This window comes from Colletotrichum costaricense (assembly GCF_030867565.1).
Source record: "Colletotrichum costaricense strain IMI 309622 chromosome Unknown Scaffold_4.1, whole genome shotgun sequence".
Lineage (NCBI taxonomy): Eukaryota > Fungi > Ascomycota > Sordariomycetes > Glomerellales > Glomerellaceae > Colletotrichum > Colletotrichum costaricense.
The window spans coordinates 1572980-1592161 of NW_026848233.1; the positions used below are offsets into that span (position 1 = coordinate 1572980).

General features: G+C 53.2%; 5 protein-coding genes across 5 annotated transcripts; 2 read left to right on the plus strand and 3 right to left on the minus strand.

Moving 5' to 3' along the window:
- Positions 1–310: 310 nt before the first annotated feature.
- On the minus strand, positions 311–1111 carry CCOS01_04569 (60S ribosomal protein L33-A; the record flags this gene model as incomplete). Its single annotated transcript, XM_060452750.1, has 5 exons — positions 311–408; positions 479–579; positions 650–745; positions 911–920; positions 1087–1111. 5 exons carry the CDS (start codon positions 1109–1111, stop codon positions 311–313), a joined length of 330 nt encoding a protein of 109 aa, XP_060316708.1.
- Positions 1112–5098: 3987 nt separating this feature from the next.
- On the plus strand, positions 5099–7146 carry CCOS01_04570 (glucose-6-phosphate dehydrogenase; the record flags this gene model as incomplete). The annotated part of the gene is made up of 6 exons (XM_060452751.1): positions 5099–5223; positions 5407–5479; positions 5533–5553; positions 5622–5966; positions 6034–6973; positions 7028–7146. Coding segments are annotated over 6 exons (1623 nt in total), but the record flags the coding sequence as incomplete, so codon positions are not given.
- A 1611-nt stretch (positions 7147–8757) lies between these two features.
- On the plus strand, positions 8758–12216 carry CCOS01_04571 (mediator complex subunit MED14; the record flags this gene model as incomplete). Its single annotated transcript, XM_060452752.1, has 3 exons — positions 8758–9471; positions 9523–10712; positions 10764–12216. 3 exons carry the CDS (start codon positions 8758–8760, stop codon positions 12214–12216), a joined length of 3357 nt encoding a protein of 1118 aa, XP_060316710.1.
- Positions 12217–13088: 872 nt separating this feature from the next.
- CCOS01_04572 (protoporphyrinogen oxidase) lies at positions 13089–15066 on the minus strand (the record flags this gene model as incomplete). The annotated part of the gene is made up of 3 exons (XM_060452753.1): positions 13089–13850; positions 13935–14537; positions 14614–15066. 3 exons carry the CDS (start codon positions 15064–15066, stop codon positions 13089–13091), a joined length of 1818 nt encoding a protein of 605 aa, XP_060316711.1.
- A 902-nt stretch (positions 15067–15968) lies between these two features.
- Positions 15969–17523, minus strand: CCOS01_04573 (uncharacterized protein; the record flags this gene model as incomplete). The annotated part of the gene is made up of 2 exons (XM_060452754.1): positions 15969–17094; positions 17147–17523. The coding sequence occupies 2 exons, from the start codon at positions 17521–17523 to the stop codon at positions 15969–15971; spliced, it is 1503 nt and encodes a 500-aa protein (XP_060316712.1).
- Between the last annotated feature and the right edge of the window lie 1659 nt (positions 17524–19182).

Below are 19182 nucleotides of genomic sequence, written 5' to 3' on the forward strand. Positions count from 1 at the left end.
TTTCATTTCCCCGTCCTCGAGCCCCCGACAATAATGGCTACTCTTCGCGACCCGTACACAAACGTCTCTTCCATTCTTTTGTCGAATCACGCAGAATCATATTCCCATGTCTCGATGAAAAAAATAGGGTGGGGGAGGGTTCTCGGCGGGTTGTGCGTTTCGCCCTTCATGCGTGGTTGTTTGACGAGTTTGATTTGATGCCTTTTTTTTTAGCAAGCAAGGCACTATGCTCTTGCCCTTGCCTGGACCGATGCAACCAATTCAGAATCCATCCTCAAATACCAACTCCGTCCGATGATGAGTCCGTTTTTTAAATCGACGAGGGGTAGAGCATCACGCGAACGGATGCGCCGAAAGAGCGGGTGGGGAGGGGGTTGGAGAACTTGGCGCGGACGACGCCAGAGTTGCCTGTTTCCTAGTATTAGCTGAGGGCTCGGTTTCGCGGGGAAAGCGTTCGATCGGAGGAGGCTGTATTTACCGTGAGGGCGGGTAACCTTGCCCCAGATGACGCGGATCTTGGAACCGCGGATCTCCTTCTGGGCCTTGTAGACGTAGGCGATCTTCTTGCCGAGGTAGAAGCTGCTCTCATATTAGCCACCGTTTCGTGTCGGGCGTTGTGAGGGGAAAAGGCGTGGATTGGGTGACATACTTGGCGGCGTTGGTGTCGTCAACTCCCTCGATCTTGATCAGACTCGTCTTGGAGTGGGTGACGTGACGGCTACGCTGGTAGCTGAGGTGACGTCCCCTGAAACGCATGTTAGTTTCGATTCTTTCGGTTTGAAGTACATTTCGTCGCGCAAAGTTTCGGGTCGCTGAGGCATCGTTTGTCCAGGTGATGGGCGCAGTCGTATAGATCCACGAGTTGCGTCGTCGGTTCCGATGGGTAGAAAATCGATTGGGTGCAACTTACTTGACGTATACTGCAGAGAATCATGTCAGTTGAAGTTCCATAATATGTAAACACCATAATGTGATATCTTCAGAGTGCTCGATGATTGACCATGTTCACAGGGTTCAAGGCAATGCGCGGCTCTGTTCGACATTGCAAACTTTTGCAGCAGGGGGATTGGACATCGAATTACTCACATCTGTGACCGGCTTCCGAAGGCATTTTGGCGGTGGTTAGTATGTCGACGCTCCAACCAAAGGGACTCGAGAAAGGAAGGCAGAGGATTGTCGATGGACTAATACTCCGGGCGCTCGTCGTGGGTTGGCGATTTCGGTATGTTCGCTACGGGGGCCGATAGCCAATTTCGAATTTCGTCGGCGCACAATTAGGGCTGCGGAGGCACGTGAGATGACTAAGGTGAGGTGCAGACTCCACCCCACCTCAATTCAATCCATGATTCGAGATAAGATAAGGTAAGCCATCTATTGTGGCTTGGATCAATAGGTGAGGCGCAGTCAACCTTCCATCCTTCCACGTTCCGTCCGGGCGTTTCCAAATTTACCATTTCATGGATTTGTGTTTCTCGGCCAACTCGGTGTCAATCCCGCCCAGCTGCCGACCCGGGACCCAGTCTGGCCTGGACGCGTCTTTGCCGCTATTCAGCCCACACCGACTTGCCTCGCACCTTCATTCGCCCGAAGCCTTGCAGCCGCGGCGGATAAGATTTTGTCGTTGCGGGAGAAAATCCGTCAATGACAAATGCAATGATGCACCGCAACGTCCATTTATGTGTGAGCCTCACCGGAGCTCCTCAGCCCAGCACTGGTTACATACAGCAGGCAGTTGCCGGGGGTGGGGGTTGCCGAAGTGAAGGTCGGCCGTAACTGATGACCTATACCAACTTTCAACTTTCGATAGAGAATGGCAAACTCGGAAACAGATGTGCGGCTCGACCGGAGTTCCAGAATACTTCAGGCCATCCGTTGGAGCTTGGACGGCCGAAACCCCGGAGTTGTGAGACAGTTGCAGGGCGGCCTTTCCTAGCAGTCCGACGTCCCAAGTATAAACCACACCCAGGTCCCAAAATCTCGCGGGATTCCCTGAACTGGATCGGCGTCTCTTTGGTATACACAAGAAGAAGAGGAAGGGGGGGGGGGGGGAAGGGGAGAGACAAAGTCTGATGGTCATGCAGGAAATGTCTCAAACATCTTCCACTATTGAGGTGTCAACCGAACCACGGATAATCCCACGCAACCTACCAGGAATTTCGGACCTTTGGAATTAGAACCGACGAAGACCGAATCGTGGGGGCCCAACCCAAGAGCGACTCCGGAGATGCTTCCAAATGCCCTGGCGGCGGCCGTGGTAATAAATGTCCGGCACAGGTTGAGCCGCCAGCTTCAACGATTGGAACGCCTCAAAGGGTGGGCTTGCGGCAATTTCTGGCCGCCAAACTCTGCCGATTGCCCAGCAGGTCTGCAGTAGAGCTTCATGCCACAGTTGCATTGGCCGGACCGGCAGCGGAATGGAGTTGTGGCAGCTGGCATGGAGACTTCTTGGAAGACCCCGCGGTGACAACATCGGAGCGATGAGAAGGGAAGGGAAGAGAAGGAAACGCACCATAGGCATATCCGCCTGCCCTGCAGCAGCGACAGATATGACTCTCCAATGCAACTGGGCCCGACACGGCGACGATACAGGCCAGAGTGTGACAGGTCTGTCGTTACCTGACGGAGCACCGTTTCACACAGGCTGGCGACCCACGCTTTCCACAGCTTTCCTGAATTCCGCCCTCGCTTCTCAGCTACCCAGACCGATCTCATAAGCAGCAAAGTCCGATCGGGAGCCTCGGCGGTGTCCGGCGTTTGGAAGAGAGGGACTGGGAGTACCGCCGCATCAGCTGGGGCCGGAGATGGAGCCCAAGCCAAAATCCAAATGTTCAGCCATCAATGCTGAGCAGTCTTGCTGATGTTGGACCCTTTTTTGGGGGCCCTAGTTATCTGAGGTCATACCTATGTGTGGATGCTATGTTGACATGGTGACTGAGTTGGGGCGGTTTATTGCACGTATACCAGGTACCCAAGCAAGTGGGTGACAAAATCGATTTCCTGCTATTCATCTTGATGAATACCCCTTTCACTACTCAAATCATTATTACTATCCTTTTGTATCAAAGCTCTTCTTATATACGTAGAAGAATATACTTTGTTCTAAAGATATTGATCTCAGTGATAATAGCGGTGGAACTGCTTGTCGTATGTGTCGAGCGGAAATCGATATTGTCACCTACTTGCCAAGGGCCGCGAATCCTGCACGTCTGCGCGGTGCATTGAAGCAAAGTGTGCGCCGGTGGGCTGAAGTTGCAGCGGCAGGGCTCTGAATCTTTTTTAAATGTTTTCCCATTTTCCTCTGATGTTTTATGTTTCTGGAGCTCCGGTGCGCTCTGACAGGCGTTGGTCCAACATTTCTGCTGCAGCTTGCATACGGAGGCACCTTAGCTCCTCTTCAGTCGAGGTACCCGATCTGCTCGAGAATCTTTTCATTTCTTTTCTTCGGGCAGGGGTCTGGCATGTACAGTACCTGCTGTTCTCACTCGCCCCTGGGCCTTTAGGATTCAAAGAATGGTGTCCCGAACCGGCGGAATAGAATAGCGACGCTTGCATAGATGTTGCACGATGATTGCTCTACAGAACCTATGTAACCAAGACAGGGCAGTCGCTTATTCTGAAATCAGATGCGGCAGAGAGACAGACACTCGCCAGTCCACTTACAAGTTAGTGGGAGGGATTGGCTTTGTGCTGGGAACCCAATTGCCCACCGTCTAGTCTTCGATGCCGTCAGCGCGCCGGACCAAACCAAGGTGGCATGGGCGTGAATGACTCTGTGCACACTGGAGCTATGCCAGGAAGCTATGACTAGGTATTCGTACATACCGCAAGGTTGAGCCGAGTCGAGTCGAGGGATCTACGGATGCTTAGGATGGTCGCTGCTCAGTCACCACTCATCAGTGATCAGTGATCAGTGCTGATGGGCCGGGGAGCTTAAGACCGATAAATACGTATGAATCTCCGGGAGCGCTCAACATTTTGTCGACAAGACCGAGGAGGTGCCCCTCCTTTCTTCCCCTCCATTGACATCAACCCTGTTCAAGTCCCGCGCCCAAAGTCGACGAGGAGCAGACAGAATAACCCGGTGACATTGAACGAGGGGGGCCGGAGGAGCCCTTGCCTCTCGCAAAAAAGCACCGAAAACCTGTAGAATAATCCACGAGAGCCCGCTCGCTCACTAATCCTCGCTCTCCGGCTCCGTGCGCTCTCAGCTCCTTGCCGTGTCTCTCTCTCTCTCTCTCCACACAGCTTGTTCCTCCGTCCAAGTTCAACTCCACGTCCTTGACCGTCCGGCGAGAGCGGGCGGGCGCTTTTCAGGCTTGGGCTGTCTAAAATCACAAAGACAACCTGTGCCAACCTCTGTCTCACCAGTGTGCTTCCATTGTATAGGTATCCATATGCCTACCTTACCGGGTAGGTACCGCTCAGTAATGCCGCCGAAATCGACTTGATCTATCAATTATCCACTTGCCCATCGAGGGAAGCCTACCCACCTTCACCAGAGTGATTCGCTCTCAAGCGCAAAAGGGCGAGCCGCGGTGCGGTTGCGGGACTCGACTTCAACAAGTATCAAAGTACAGTACATGGCACGCTACGGCGGCACCAAGAAGTGGGCTGCAACTGTGAGTAAGCTCCCCCTGGCTCCCGTACTGCTTTGACAAACCCCGTCGGGATGCACTAAACGCGGTATGTTGACCTGATCTCAGGCTAAGTATCTTTTTGGCTTTTTGCCGTCTTGTCTGGCCCGGTCTTTGTACGGTACTCGCTCCCCTGAGACTCTAAAATCCCCCCCAAAGTCCCCCTCTTTTTCCTCCAGCGCCTTCGCGCCGCACCACGCTGCCATGCCCTGCCTGGCGTACCACCACGGTACGGATACCGCGTAGGTACCCATACCTTATCCCAATTCACCCCATCCACACATGCGTCGGGTCCGTTCTGTCGTACCCATTCACCCCTCTACACCCCTACCTCAGAGGTGAGGTACATCTGTGCTTCGTCATTACTAAATACCCCAATCCATCCGTCCCGGATTCCGCCCAGCATCTCTTTCCAAAACCTTCCCAGCTCGCTCTTCTGCCCTTCTGCTTGCTAACTTTGGTTTCCTGCTGTAGAGGCTTTTCTTTCCCCCTTCTTCTCTACATCTCTCATCCAAAGAAACATTCATAGTCGAGCCAGCTTCATCACTGACATCACACACACCATGGCCGATCACACCTCCGCCGCAGCGTATGTCACCCCGCCTTCCTACCCCACCAACATTCCCTTCCGCTGTGCTTTGCGATTCCGGAGGTTCACTCACCATCGCTGTCCGACCTGAAATCCGGCAATTTGGGTTGTGCTAGAATGGCAATGGCCTCGTTCTGGTTTATCGGTGTGCGAGTTTGGCTGACAATGGCGTTAATTACACAGTTCTATGGAGCTCAAGGAGAACACCGTCATCGTTGTTCTCGGTGCTTCCGGAGATTTGGCAAAGAAGAAGACTGTACGCGAATGAGAGCCTCCTCATGGCCGGAAAATCTGCTGACATTTCTATAGTACCCTGCTCTGTTCGGTCTGGTACGAACTTCACGACCGCATTGACATGTCTCTCCCACGGATATGGCGAGCTAACCCGGCGCAAATAGTACCGAAACCAGTTCCTCCCCAAGGACATTAAGATTGTCGGATATGCGCGGACAAAGATGGACCACGATGACTACATCCGCCGCATCAGATCCTACATGAAGACACCCACAAAGGAGATTGAGCAGCAGCTCAACGACTTCTGCAACCTCTGCACCTACGTCTCTGGCCAGTACGACAAGGACGAGTCATTCCAGAACCTGACCCGGCACCTCGAGGAGCTCGAGCAGGGCAAGCCTGAGACTCACCGTCTCTTCTACATGGCACTTCCCCCCAGTGTCTTCACCATTGTCTCCCAGCATCTCAAGAGATGCTGCTACCCCACCAAGGGAATTGCGCGCGTTGTCGTACGTGCCGCCCACGTTGAATCTTAGCCCGTTGCTTATGGAGATGCTGACATGATGACGTCTGCAGATTGAGAAGCCCTTTGGTAAGGATCTTGCCAGCTCCCGGGAGCTTCAAAAGTCCCTCGAGCCCGACTGGAAGGAGGATGAGCTCTACCGCATTGACCACTACCTCGGCAAGGAGATGGTCAAGAACATCCTTATCCTTCGCTTTGGTAACTCCTTCTTCGGCTCCACCTGGAACAGGCAGAACATCGACAACGTCCAGATTACCTTCAAGGAGCCCTTTGGCACCGAAGGCCGTGGCGGTTACTTTGACGAGTTCGGTATCATTCGCGATGTTCAGCAGAATCACTTGCTTCAGGTCCTCACCCTGCTCGCCATGGAGCGCCCCATTTCCTTCGCCTCGGAGGACATTCGTGACGAGAAGGTGCGCGTTCTCCGCGCCATGCCCGCCATCGAGCCCAAGAACGTCATCATCGGACAATACGGCAAGTCATTGGACGGCAGCAAGCCATCGTACAAGGAAGACGATACTGTCCCCAAGGACTCGAGGTGTCCCACTTTCTGCGCCCTTGTCGCATACATCAAGAACGAGCGCTGGGATGGCGTTCCGTTCATCATGAAGGCCGGCAAGGCCCTCAACGAACAAAAGACTGAGATCCGTATCCAGTTCAAGGACGTTACCTCGGGTATCTTTAAGGACATTCCCCGCAACGAGCTTGTCATGCGCATTCAGCCCAACGAGAGTGTCTACGTGAAGATGAACTCCAAGCTGCCCGGTCTCAGCATGCAAACTGTCGTCACCGAGCTTGACTTGACCTATCGCCGCCGCTTCTCTGACCTCAAGATCCCCGAGGCTTATGAGTCATTGATTTTGGACTGCCTGAAGGGCGACCACTCCAACTTTGTCCGTGACGACGAGCTGGACGCCAGCTGGAGAATCTTCACCCCTCTGCTACACTACCTGGACGACAACAAGGAGATCATCCCCATGGAATACCCCTATGGTTAGTCTTCGAAGTGTGTACGCTCTGTATCCAGCTCTTTCTAACCATTTCCAGGATCTCGTGGCCCCGCTGTCCTTGACGACTTCACCTCCTCCTATGGCTACAAGTTCAGTGATGCGGCTGGATACCAGTGGCCTACTACCTCTGCTCAGGCTGCCCCGAACAAGTTGTGAGTAAAACTAAGTGCGCGCCTTAGCGTAGCTATCATACATAGAAGAATTGATTCTAAAGGATGTCTACGAGCAGTTGAGCAAACCCCTCCACCCCCGCTACACCAACTACAAAAAACCACACTTTCGGCCAATGCACCCGCGATATCCCACTGCGCAGCCTATGGCATTCGCAACGTATCATAACCATCGAAGGGAGGGCATAGATTTCAAATGAAGACGACATAAATAAGGGAAGCCAGGAGGAAAGCCCACGGGTGAACACTGGTAGGACGATGGACATTTCTTCGCTTTGCTTGGCCGGTTCAGAGAGGATAGAAAATCAATGAGATTCACGTTTCTAATGATCAAAACTGTCTGTTCCTTACACTTGCTATGATTGACGAACTCTCGTTCCAAGAACGGTTCGTATCCGAAAGGTATACCAAGACACGACTGTCCTCGACAGAGCCGGGGTGACGAGGGTACTCACTTAGTAAGGTACCTAGAGCAACGAGTCAGTCACTGTTGAAAGCGTAGGTATTCATAGGAACGTCATTGTGGGAAATCTTGAACACATGCAATCAAATTTTGATGCAAGGAGCCAGCCCAGAATGCAGCTTACAGCAATGTTCGATCTCTAGGCTTGTAACTCAAGAAAGGTACACGGATTTGGTCCTGAAAGGTGCAAAATGACAATCGTGACTTTACAGCTGGAAACGATATATGAAGGGTACATGCCAGGATTAAGTGACTAGCTAGGTGAGGTACCGAAGTATTTCGAGGAGCTCCTACCTCAAACAAAGGTACGGTAGTTGATAAGATAAGGTTAATCTGCTAAATACGGTTAAGGTGGTTTGCGGCTTGGAGTTGCGCGGTGGACCCCATGGCTGTCCTATTGGCGGAGATCACATGACACCCCGACCCGGATGAACAGCAGGGACAGTCGACTGCTGGCGCCTGCCCGTAGGCGTGGCTGTCCGAGAAAAATGCTGAAGGCTCGGGTTGCACCGTGACCGATCTAGTTCCCGCCCTGCTTGTATGCCTGGCTGCACGCTCTCACCATCGCATCACCACTTGCCCAATTACCTAGTAGTCAACAAACCGAACATTTTTGCGCGCCCCGACTTCCACGACCCTTCGGAGACTCCGTATGCACTGAATACCTCGACTTGCGAATTACTCTCCACGGAAATCAACGATACAATTCCGACAACGATCTCGCGTCCTCCCCCCCATTGACGATCGACGCTAGGTCGATTCCTCCGATTGACCACGACCTCATCACGTTTCAACGACACCACACTTGCGCCTGTTACCTACGAAACCTCGGCGACTGAACTTCTACTACGTGTATCGCGTCCCTCTTTGAAACTTCGGTTTCTTAGTTGATGCGATTGCGCTGTCCTGCTGGCTTGCGCATCCGGCGCCGATGACTGAATCCCGTCTGACAGCCACCTCGGACCGGGACCAGCATTTCATTATCCTCCCTTGCTCATCTGGCACAGCTTCACTCAGCATCAGTATTCCATAATCTATCGAACAGGCAAGAATCAAGTTCATATTTTGGGGGGCCGGTCGTGACGCAGGCAACGAGGCAGGAAGGGCCCTCCCCCGATGCCTGGAATCGTCAACATGGAGAATGGGGGTTTGAACGGCACACATCCGAACCATGACAGAAACCTAAAGGTCAACGGCGCCAATGGTGGAACGATGGAAGGACAGCCGAATAAGGGCAAGGCGCCCGCCGACACCCCTGGGGCCGGTAACATGGCGAATGGCCTTTCCGGCGGAAACTCTCAAAACGACTCCCAAGGAAAGCAACAATCGCAGATGTCGACCGGGTTGACATTACAGCAAAAACCGAGGATGAACGACCTACCCGAGGAGATTGTGCACATCACCCAGGGGTACATTCCACTATCGACGATTGTCGCGCGACTGGCGCAACACACCCACGAAGAGCTACAGAAGACCGTCATCGAAATGGGTTCCATCAAGTGGGCACCTCCTGCAGTGAACGGGAATACACCCCATGGCAGCGATGCACCTGACGATATGTCAGAAGGAAATAAGAGAAAGAAGATGCTCATGATCAAGTTTGCACAAGACGCACATTCCAAATGGGTCAAGGCCCTCGTCATTACGGACTGGAGCAAGAACGCGGAGGCTGTTAGCAAGCTTATCGACATCAAGGCACACATTGACTCGAAACGTATGCTATATGACTACTCCCAGGACTTGCTGATTGACCTGAAGCGTTCGCTGGACAACGCCCGACTTCCCAACCCTGACTTGAAGACGGCTCTGCAAGTCCTAACGACTGGTGAAGCATCATGGATTCCAGAGGTAGGTTATCCGGATCTTGTCGAGGCGGAGATGGGAGCTAATCTGTCGTAGCCTGGATATATACCACCACCGCCATTGACAGCAGAAGAACAGCTGAAATGGATCGATGATCTTAACACGATGCTCTCTCTTCGCCTGAATCTGGAAGACTACGACAAAATACCACATCAGTTCAAGAATTACAGTATTCAGTCTGGTAGAGTCACTTTCGTAGTGAAGGGCGAGTTTGAAGTGGATTTGACAATCGCCGATGAGGACTTTACCCAACAATTCTGGTTCATTGACTTCCGATTCGCCTTTTCGCCATCGTCAAGCAAGCTCTCTGACGCGCTGGTGTCATTCCTCGAAGCACACGTTAACGAAATCCTCGGAAAGGAAGGTCTCGAAGGATGCTACCGATTCCTGCACGAGTTTGTGCTCACGCACAAGATCAGCGAGCTCAGGAGACAGGCCATCGAGCTGAGTCGAAGCACATGGACTGGCACGTTGATGGTGGAACCTCTCAACAGAGCCTTAGCCCTACAATACTGGACCACTCGATACGGAGCCAACGGACCAAAGAGCTGGGTCATGATTGCAGTGAACAGTGCCAAGAAGACGAATGGGCAGACTGATTCGAAGCACTCCAGTCGATTAGTTGCACGCTGGTACCGGGACAACAAGGAAGTCAAGGATGTGTTCCTGCCATTTGATGTGGACAACTTGTGTGCCGAAGACCTGCTCAAGACAGCAGTGGCCAGACACGTTGAGCACATTCTGTCATCCATCCACACCAAGCTTCTATCATATCCTCGGTTCGTCAACAGGGAGTCCTCGATGACTTTGACAGTCTCTCAAATGGAGCCGATGGAATCATCCTTGAGCATGCAACTGGGCCCTCGGGATAACGTTACACTCCTTATACAACCCATCACTGGATTCGCCGCGATCAAGCCTCACGCGAAATATACACTACAAGGAGAAACCCGCCTCAACTACGGCGGCAAAGACCCCGCAGAGGACGGAGTTACCTGCCTGGAGAACATCAGATGGGGCTATTTCATTGAAGAGTGCAGCCGTAGAGGACGAAGTGTGGGCTGGAAGACTTGCAAGAGTCCCCTTGGTGGCGAAGACATCAAGCAAATCATTCGGACTCGTGAGGCATTCCAGACTATTTTCATGCAGCGCCAGAGCCTAGATCAAAGTTGGTTCGTTATGGTGTCCTTGAGCCTGAGTGGCGACGAATGGTGGCTGCTTGATATGTAAGTTTACACTCCTGAGAGGCACTGGATCAGCGATACTAACGATGATAGTGACCGCAACACGCCAACACGTCCACTCAAGTTTCATACCAAACTACAACTCACTCGAGGGCAACCAGATCTGGATGATGCCTTCTGGTCTCACCTGACACTCTTTGTGACTGGCATCGTTCAACAGGCTACTGACTTGGAACACTTACATAAGGGCAAGATCCAATACTTGATGAAGGAGTCTACTAATTACGCACTGCCACAACAAGTACGGCTTCCGTCTCTGGTCATCAAGCTGTCCCAGATCTTGGGGTCATCAGAATCAGGCGCACAGGATGGCCCCAAAGACACCTCGAGGCAATTGGGCAAACAGGACTCATCTTGGGCGCAGGATCAGGTCGAAGTGAAGTTCAAGGGACTTCAAACTCGGCCTACAGCCGCCCAGGGCCAAGATGGCAATGCTCCCTCGGCTGTGGAGGTGCTTGAGAACGCCGAACTCAACACTATTGTTGACGCCATTGTCCGGGTCAAAGACAAGACTAAATTTGCACTGCTCAAGGGCCGTATCGACCGCAACGTCTCCTTCAGTCCCAAGAAGGGCGAATTCATATTCCGCATACGCTACTTGGTTGGGCAACCTATTCTAGAGACTTTGACAACCCATGTCAAGTCTATTGATCGCCTTGTAGGCTTCCTCGAGGCCATGAGCAAAGCAAGGGGTTCTGTTAAGTGCGAAAGAGTCAGCCTTCAGCAGGTCGTCTTCACGTACAGCGATATCACAATGCTAGGCGAGAGCGATCAGACTCAGAAGCCAAAACGCTGGAGGGTATCCCTCGACTTGGCTAAGAGTCAGATTAGAATGTCCCTGGAGAAGGGGAACCCGCACGCGAGAGTTCTTGACCTACTCACGACGTTGGTGAATACCCAGGACGGACTCAGAGTCTTAATCTTTTATATGCCGGTACTCCTCCCAGTTCTGAGGACCCTCGAGAGCATCGAATCGAAATGGGAACCCCTCGAAACAACCAACCAAGGTCGCGTCGAGGTCTTCACCAGGTCCATCGACTGGATTGCTCTTCGTTATACTCTGCCTAGTCCGACAGGCGAGCCTCGGGTTTTGGTACTTGAGATACGAAGCAGGATGCGGCGCAACGAGATGTGGTGGAATTTCACTCGTGCAACACAGGGCGTGGTGGCCCCTGATGAGGAGTTCAACAAGATCCTGAAGGGAGTTTGGGAATCTCACGGCAATGGCTGGAGAGGTCTTAGGACGAGCGCAGCCTCGCGGCCTGGCCCAAGCACCATGGAGTTGCTCACGAAGCTCGACGACCTGGTGCGAGCATACGCTGTGACTGGTGATGTTAGCAGCGCACCATCAACCGAGGGCCAACCGACACAAACCAGTCAATCAACTTCAATCAATCAGTCTTTTGGAACGCAGCCAACGAGCGTGAGCCAAGGGAGCAATAGGAACGGTGGAGGAAGTAAGCAAGCGCCCTTGGTCCTCGATTGAGTGCCTGCAGGCAAGAGACACGGAATTAGATGCAGGGAGGGGAGCATCAGCGTAGCCACGTGGGCAGAGGGACTGCCCAACAGCGTTGCATAGACCTTGGCCCAGAAGAGGCGTGGTTTGGATGCGACGGTGTATTTGTTTTCTTCTTCGATTCTTCGATTCATCATTAGTATTTAGTGACGACGTGATACCAACGGGACGGGGTATACGATGCTTGGAAGCCAAGGCGGTTGTGAAGCACGCGCGCAGAGGAGCGGTGCCTGTAAAAGAAAGCCCGGGCCGGTTTGGCCCAGGGACCGGTAGATGGTTCCCCCCCAAAAGATACCTCGAAAACATTCGTAAAGTCAATCGTGTCTGTCTGTCCTTTACTGCGTAGCGTAAGCCTTTGGTGGCGATGTATTTTCATACAAAGGTGACCCCCTCCCCCCCCTTTCTACGTACGGAAAGAAAGGGGGAGCTTTTCTACGTACCTACATGCCTGCAGTAAACAAAAGAGTAATCTACTCTCCTTCTACCATTGGTAACCCCCTTTATCATGGTGATTGAAGTTTATCATGAAAAGAGAACACAGAGAGTGCAAAGGTTTTGGAAAACTAGATTAATTTCGACAATGACAATGATAAACAGTGATGCAAAACACGAGCTCGAGACATGATTGGCAGCAGGTTCTCATGTCTTACAATTGTTACTATGACTGTCTTTGGAAAAAAATCATGAAACAGCAAAGTCGACGATGCTTCTTAGTCTACATTGATGATAATATCTCAAATCTTAGATAGTACAAGAACCCAGACTGATGATACAAGTGGATAGACAACTCTTCAACACGTGGGCAAACACCTTCAGCCCACGTCTTCTTCTTTCCTCCCTTTTTAGCGGATATAATTCCTCCACCCAATCTTATCGTCGATATCACGCCCAAGGTTACGTAGGTGCCACCGAGGCGACGAAAATATTTCAGTGTTGCCCTCGAACTGCCCGAGACCCGTGTCGCCGACGTGCTCCTGCGCAGACTGGGCAATGTGTACGGCGACGTCGTAGCCCGCGCGCAGGGCGCCCATGACGCCGATGCCCGTGTAGGAGCCGCCCGCGACGGTGAGCTGGCCCTGGAAGGCGTCGCGCAGCTCGTAGCTCGCGTGCGCCATGCACTTGTAGTGGCCGACGTGGTGCTGCGGGATGCAGTCTTTCGCGAGGTTTGCCATAGCGAATGCGGGAGTGGACTGGGGGATGCCGAGGTGGCGTTCGACGACGGCTTTAGCCATCTCGATGCCTTCGGCTTCGGTGGGGAGGGCGTCGTCAGGGAGGCCGTCAAAGTAGTGGCCGCCCATGAGGACGAAGAATTTGGTGCCTTCGGGCTCGTCGGGGGCGCGGGGCACGACGTCCGAGTCGAAGAAGACGCCGAGGAGGCCTTCGAGGTTGGAGTCTGTTGCGCGGGGGACGAGGTAGCCGACGCCTGGGTGGGCGGCGTTGAGGTTCGGCTGCGGGTACCAGAGATTCACGGCCATGATGGAAACGTTGGGGGAGTTTGCAAGGGAGGGGAGGGCGTCTCCCGTCGCGGCGTGGAGGGCTTTGCTGGTGGTGGTGGAGATGACCTTGTCATATGGTGTTGGGGATGTCGAGCTTGGTGATGAGAGCTATAGGGGGGGTAGATTGCATGTTAGCTTGTGGTGTTGGTCGGAAGGGGGTTTCCCAAGAAAAAGAAGAAATGTTCAGCTCACCATGACCTTCTTGCCCTTGTTATCGTACTCCAGGCTGGTGACGGGTTCGCCCATCTTGAACGTAACATTCTTCCTCCTCCTCAGGTGCTCCGCAATAGTATTCGGCAGACTGCTCATGCCCTTCTCGAAGAAGACGAGCTGATCCTTCTGCGCCGACGTCAGGTACTGCCGGAGCTCCTGATCTTGGCCCAACGTAGCCATTATGCCAACCTCGCTCCGGGGATACGATACAAAGTCGTCCTCCTTATACGGTCTGTCGAAGAAGCGGTGCCAAGGCCCGGGCATGAAACTGCGCATGCTCAGCTTATCGGCGTTGCCGCCCCAGATGCCGTGGATCATGGCCGACGCGAGGTTGTTCGTCAGCTGGGAGCGTCCCGTGTAGGTGGCGATGAAGTCGGCGACGGACATGTCGGCCGGCTTAACCTCCTCGCGGGCCTTTTGGCGGCGCCACATGAGGTTCAGGAAGCCCGGGATGATGCCCTTGAAGGCGGCTTCGCGGAAGACGTTGCGCGGGTGCATCTCGACGAGGTGGTCCGGGTAGTAGATGTACCGGGGCGGGGACTTGATCCCTAGGTATTCGCCTTGCATTTGGAGGTCTCTGATCTGTTTGTTTCAAAAGGGGAAGCTTCTGTTAGCGAAGAAGGGGTATGATAGGTCTTCGCGACGAGAGACTACGAACCATGTCGAAGAGCACGAGATCATCGAACTTCCATGTATCCTTGCCCATACCGCGCAGCGTCCTCGGCCCGCGCTCGAAGCGCACATTATTCTTCTTTCCATTGACTTCGACCTCGAGCTCCTGCGTGTTGATCCAACCGCCCACCCGGTCCCCCGCCTCGTATATGGTGATGTTGGACGTCTCGGGGAGTAGCTTTGCCAGGTAGTGCGCGGTCGTGAGGCCGGCAATGCCGCTACCGACAACGGCGATGTCGGTGGGGACCTGGATGTTTTTTGTAAAAATTGGTTCTGCCTCTTTCTGGCTTCGTCGCCGTTCTTGTCTCGCGACCACCGTGGTTGTCGAGAAGGGTCGTCGCGCCGGCACGATGGCGGCGGCGGCGGCGGCGCTTCTGCCGCAGCCGCCGAGGGCTGCACTGCAGAAGCGCTGGGAGTGGTAGGACCTCAGTAGAGCCATGAATGCATCGTCAGCTCTTCTAAGCACCATTTGGTAAGGTCCAATGATCCGAAAAAGAGGTGAAAGGAGAAGAAAAAGGAAGAGAGTGGTAATCCGAGGTTGACCGTTGGTAAAGATGTTGGTGCTGCAAAGTGGCGTCACGAAATGGACTGGGGTCTTGCAGCAAACAATTCCGTACCTGGAGCTAGGGGTCCTTGGAGCTTGCGGCCCCACCACCTCGAACCAACATCAACTGCCAACATGGGCAGCTTTGACGTCTTGAAGGCCAATTGCTTTCCCAGGATAGTCAAAATCAATACTAATGCAGACTAGAATTAAAATGAGAACCTTTGTATGCTGTTGCCACAGACTATTATCCTAAACGTTTATAGTCTAGGTAGTTGGCTTCCCGGACAGTCAGATAATGATTGACACACAAGATATCGAGGAACAAAGACCAGAGAACATAGAGTGTGGCTACTAAAGAGGACAGCATGTTCTGCCTCTAACACTATCAGGGACCGCAATTTATGAGGCCCTCTGATTCGCTTTATTTCAGCTTGCCCAAAGCCCAGTCTATACTTGAATAAGAGAATAATTGCACCCGCAAAACGCCCAAAGTGCCATATCGCTTTCGGCATACATCATCGTCCAATTATCATACAAGAAGTCGCCGCTCCCATTCTACCATCGGGGCCTCTTCTTGGAAGCCTCCTAATGATCCCAAAACTGAACTAGTTCACAGTGATCCTCCTAAGGGTATACCAGGTCTGATGCGAGACGCCAATCCGAGCCAACTGCTCTCCTCCAATCCACCGCCCCCCGTCTAGTCAGCCTCATTGCTGGAGACAACGCTTCTTGCATGGCGTTAACTCTCTGCTGAGAGTTCGCGTTCCTGAGGGTTTACGTTCTCGTATGAGCGCCTAGCTGATCACTTCCTGCGCATTGCTCTGCTCTTGGTTCACAGCGTTCTCTGAATCGGGGAGAATCACTTCTGCTTGTGCGTTTGTGTCGACAAACTGACGTTCGCTTACGTGGTCGTCGACACCCTCGGCAGTCCACACCTTGTCCTTGAAGACGCCCTGCTGGCCTTCCTCGTGGGTGTACATGCAGTGAGGGTTTTTGCAAGGGTTGAATCTACACTTGACCTTAACATGTGTAAACTTGCAACCCGTAGTCGTACACCCAGCACCGTTACGGCACAGCGGCATCTCGGGATGCTTGAAGGGGCATCTCGGATTCGTGCAGTTGGGGAAGAATTTGCAGTCTTGCTCGCTCTGATGCGCCAGTCTGGCTGCTGGAGATGGGTGCCGTCCGACGCACTTGCGGTTCTTGCATGCGGCACCGAAAGTGCATACATCGTTAATGTCGACTGTGGTGCCTGGCGGTGCCGCGGGTGACTGATGCGCAAACTTGCACTCGCCGTTAGTGCAACGGAGGTTGTACTTGCAGACAGTCTCGTCGGGGTTGGGCGGTTCGCGCTTCGATTGTGACATGTCGACATCGTCTCCCTCTCCGCCTTCCGTCATCGCTGAATCTTGCTTGTCTCTGGATTGATGTTGTCGGAAACCGCCGCGAGAATTTTGAGTGCGATCGAACAAAGACTTGCCGCCACGGCGTCCACCTCGTCCACCACTTTGGTTCATAAGCTGCTGCTGGAGTTGTGACATCATCTGCGCCTGTTGCTCCATCATTGCCATGAGGTCCATTTGTGACGGCTGTCCTTGCGGCGGGGGCATGCCCCAGCCTTGGGCCATGGGGTTCATTCCCGGGGGGGCACCATGTTGACCGTTCATTCCTGCCATCGCGTTGAGGCCAGCTTGAATATTCACTCCACGGTTGTTCATGGGTCGTCCGCCGCGTCCCATACCGCCTCTGGGGCCTGTAGGTGGGCCTCGGGCATGGGAGTTGATTCTGTCGTTTCCGCGAACGCGGTGAAGAACCGAATCGCCAGACCTGTCCATAGCCTTGGTCATGTGGCCCAGCATTCGCTTATCGCGACCACCTCGGGGGTTGGGACCATTTCGCATGGATCGCGGGCCAGTCGGGCTACAGCGGGTTAGTAGGGTACGGGCTGCGGGGGTAAATTAGGGAGACAAACGCGTTCAATTCATTGCCATCACCTGCACCCATGTCGGTGTCAAAGTCTCCATTTCCTTGAGACATGCCAGTCATAGCATCGGTAACGGAAGGTTGGGTGCCGTTGAGTTGTGCGTCGGTCTGCTCAACCTGTTGAAAGAGCCATGCGGCGAATTGCTGGGCGCCCGCATCTTCGGGACCCAGACCAAGGAGATCAGCCGAGAGTTCGGTGGCAATCTGCTCCTGCGTGCGGCCGTTGACGAGCATGAGAATGATGTATTCGACGAGCGCGGCATCATCGTCGGAGCCTGATGCCCAGCCGGCCTCGATCAATTTGGGCTGGATGGCGGCGCTCAAAGCATCCGCCAGCGGGGTATTGAGGACGACCTGGACCGTCATATTGATTGGCGCCGATATGGCGAATATCGCGTGAAGCTTCGAGTGCAAATGCGACGAGTCGTGGTGCGTTCAGTTTTTTGAAGTTGAGCTGCAGGACCAGACGCGTTGCCGTCGGGAAAGAAAAGTCGGCGTCGAATACGGCACCGGAGACTTTAGTTGACGTGTTAGAATGCGCGCGGTAGTGGAAATCGCTTGCGCCGGGGTATATGGGGAGCAGGCGATGATTCCGGCAGAGGAGAGTTGGTGATGCACAAGAGAGCAACAAAAGAATGTTGTGTATGGTGGAGGAAGTGAATCGAGGTAGGTGAGGCAAGAGAGCCAAAGAACGTTCCTGAGATGACGGAGAATTCAGAGCTGGGCCCACAACAAAGCCTTTGATTGGAGGAGATGTAGTCTAGTCACGTGACGGTCTGCGCAAAGAAAGGCGGTGCAAAGCCAACGTCCGGAGGTTCTTCACTGCAGAAGGAGAAGGTTCAGGCGAATTCCAAGTGTGGCTTGCCCTGACTAATTCAGGCACGCGATGCGCCTGATTATTCAGCGTAACGGCTGCACAGCCACCGGCTCTCTAGCCTCATTTCCCCAGGAACCACCCGACCTGTGTGGTTCCGCTCCTTCCAGGCAGGTTGAACATACATCACGGTGTCCATTCCACCTCTAGATTATTCCAGCTTCGCCCGCCCGCGATACCTCTATACTGAATAAAACTGCTTCATTCTGTCACCAAGGCCTGTGTCGTAGCGGGGAATGCCGGCGCATCTGAACGAAATGCCCGCACACATAGGTCCCGGGTTCGAGTCCCGTCTTCTTCTAGTAAAAATCCTTGCATCGTTACACCTGAGGCTGGTAAGAGTCTCCTCGGATCTTTCGTAGGCTCCCTGTTACAGGGGCCGAGCTTTTTGCATCTACGGATGCCTTGAACTATGGCGCCTTACACCGCCATTGCTTCCAGGCAGGACATAACACCAGTCACTACCAAAGATATTGGTTAATATCTCACTGGCAGGCCAGAGTCTGTCTCAAAGCCCCCACGCTATATGGGTGGCAGCTGAAACAGGGTGATGACAAAGGAAAGAGCTCTCTACTTTCCCTCTCTATGTATGAGAGTTGTGATGAGACTGCGGCGACCAGAATCTTAATCTTAGTGTCGAAGATTCATAGATGTTTTCCAGATCTCTCACTGTCGAGGTCCGAAATGCAGTACGATGCCCTTGTATGTTCTTGCGGCATGTGTCGGGTCTTGTAAAAGATAAGAATCTTACATAAGGTAGGTAGGTAGGTATGGTTGCAGATGGGACCGCCGTTGATGTGTGCAAGCTATGGGTACCGACCCAGCACCCTCCACTCTTGGCTTTTTGCCTTGGCTTGCAATGTGCGTCTGGTGACCAGCTATGGTTTCTCACTTTTTTTCAGACTTCTCTCGCTGAACATTGACTGCAACACGCGTATCCAAAGTTTGGTCTGCCGCATTTCGAAAGCCATCGAAATGCTTCTCTTACTGTTGCCGACTGAGCGAGACCGAAAGAAAGGCTTTACGAGAGAATACTCTAATTACGTTTCTTGTTTCCTTGTCGATGGAGACAATGCCGCCCTTGGATCGGAGGTTTCTGTGTGCTTGATTGGTCGGTAATTAAAGTTGTTTGGCCGTAGGTGCCGTTCCCC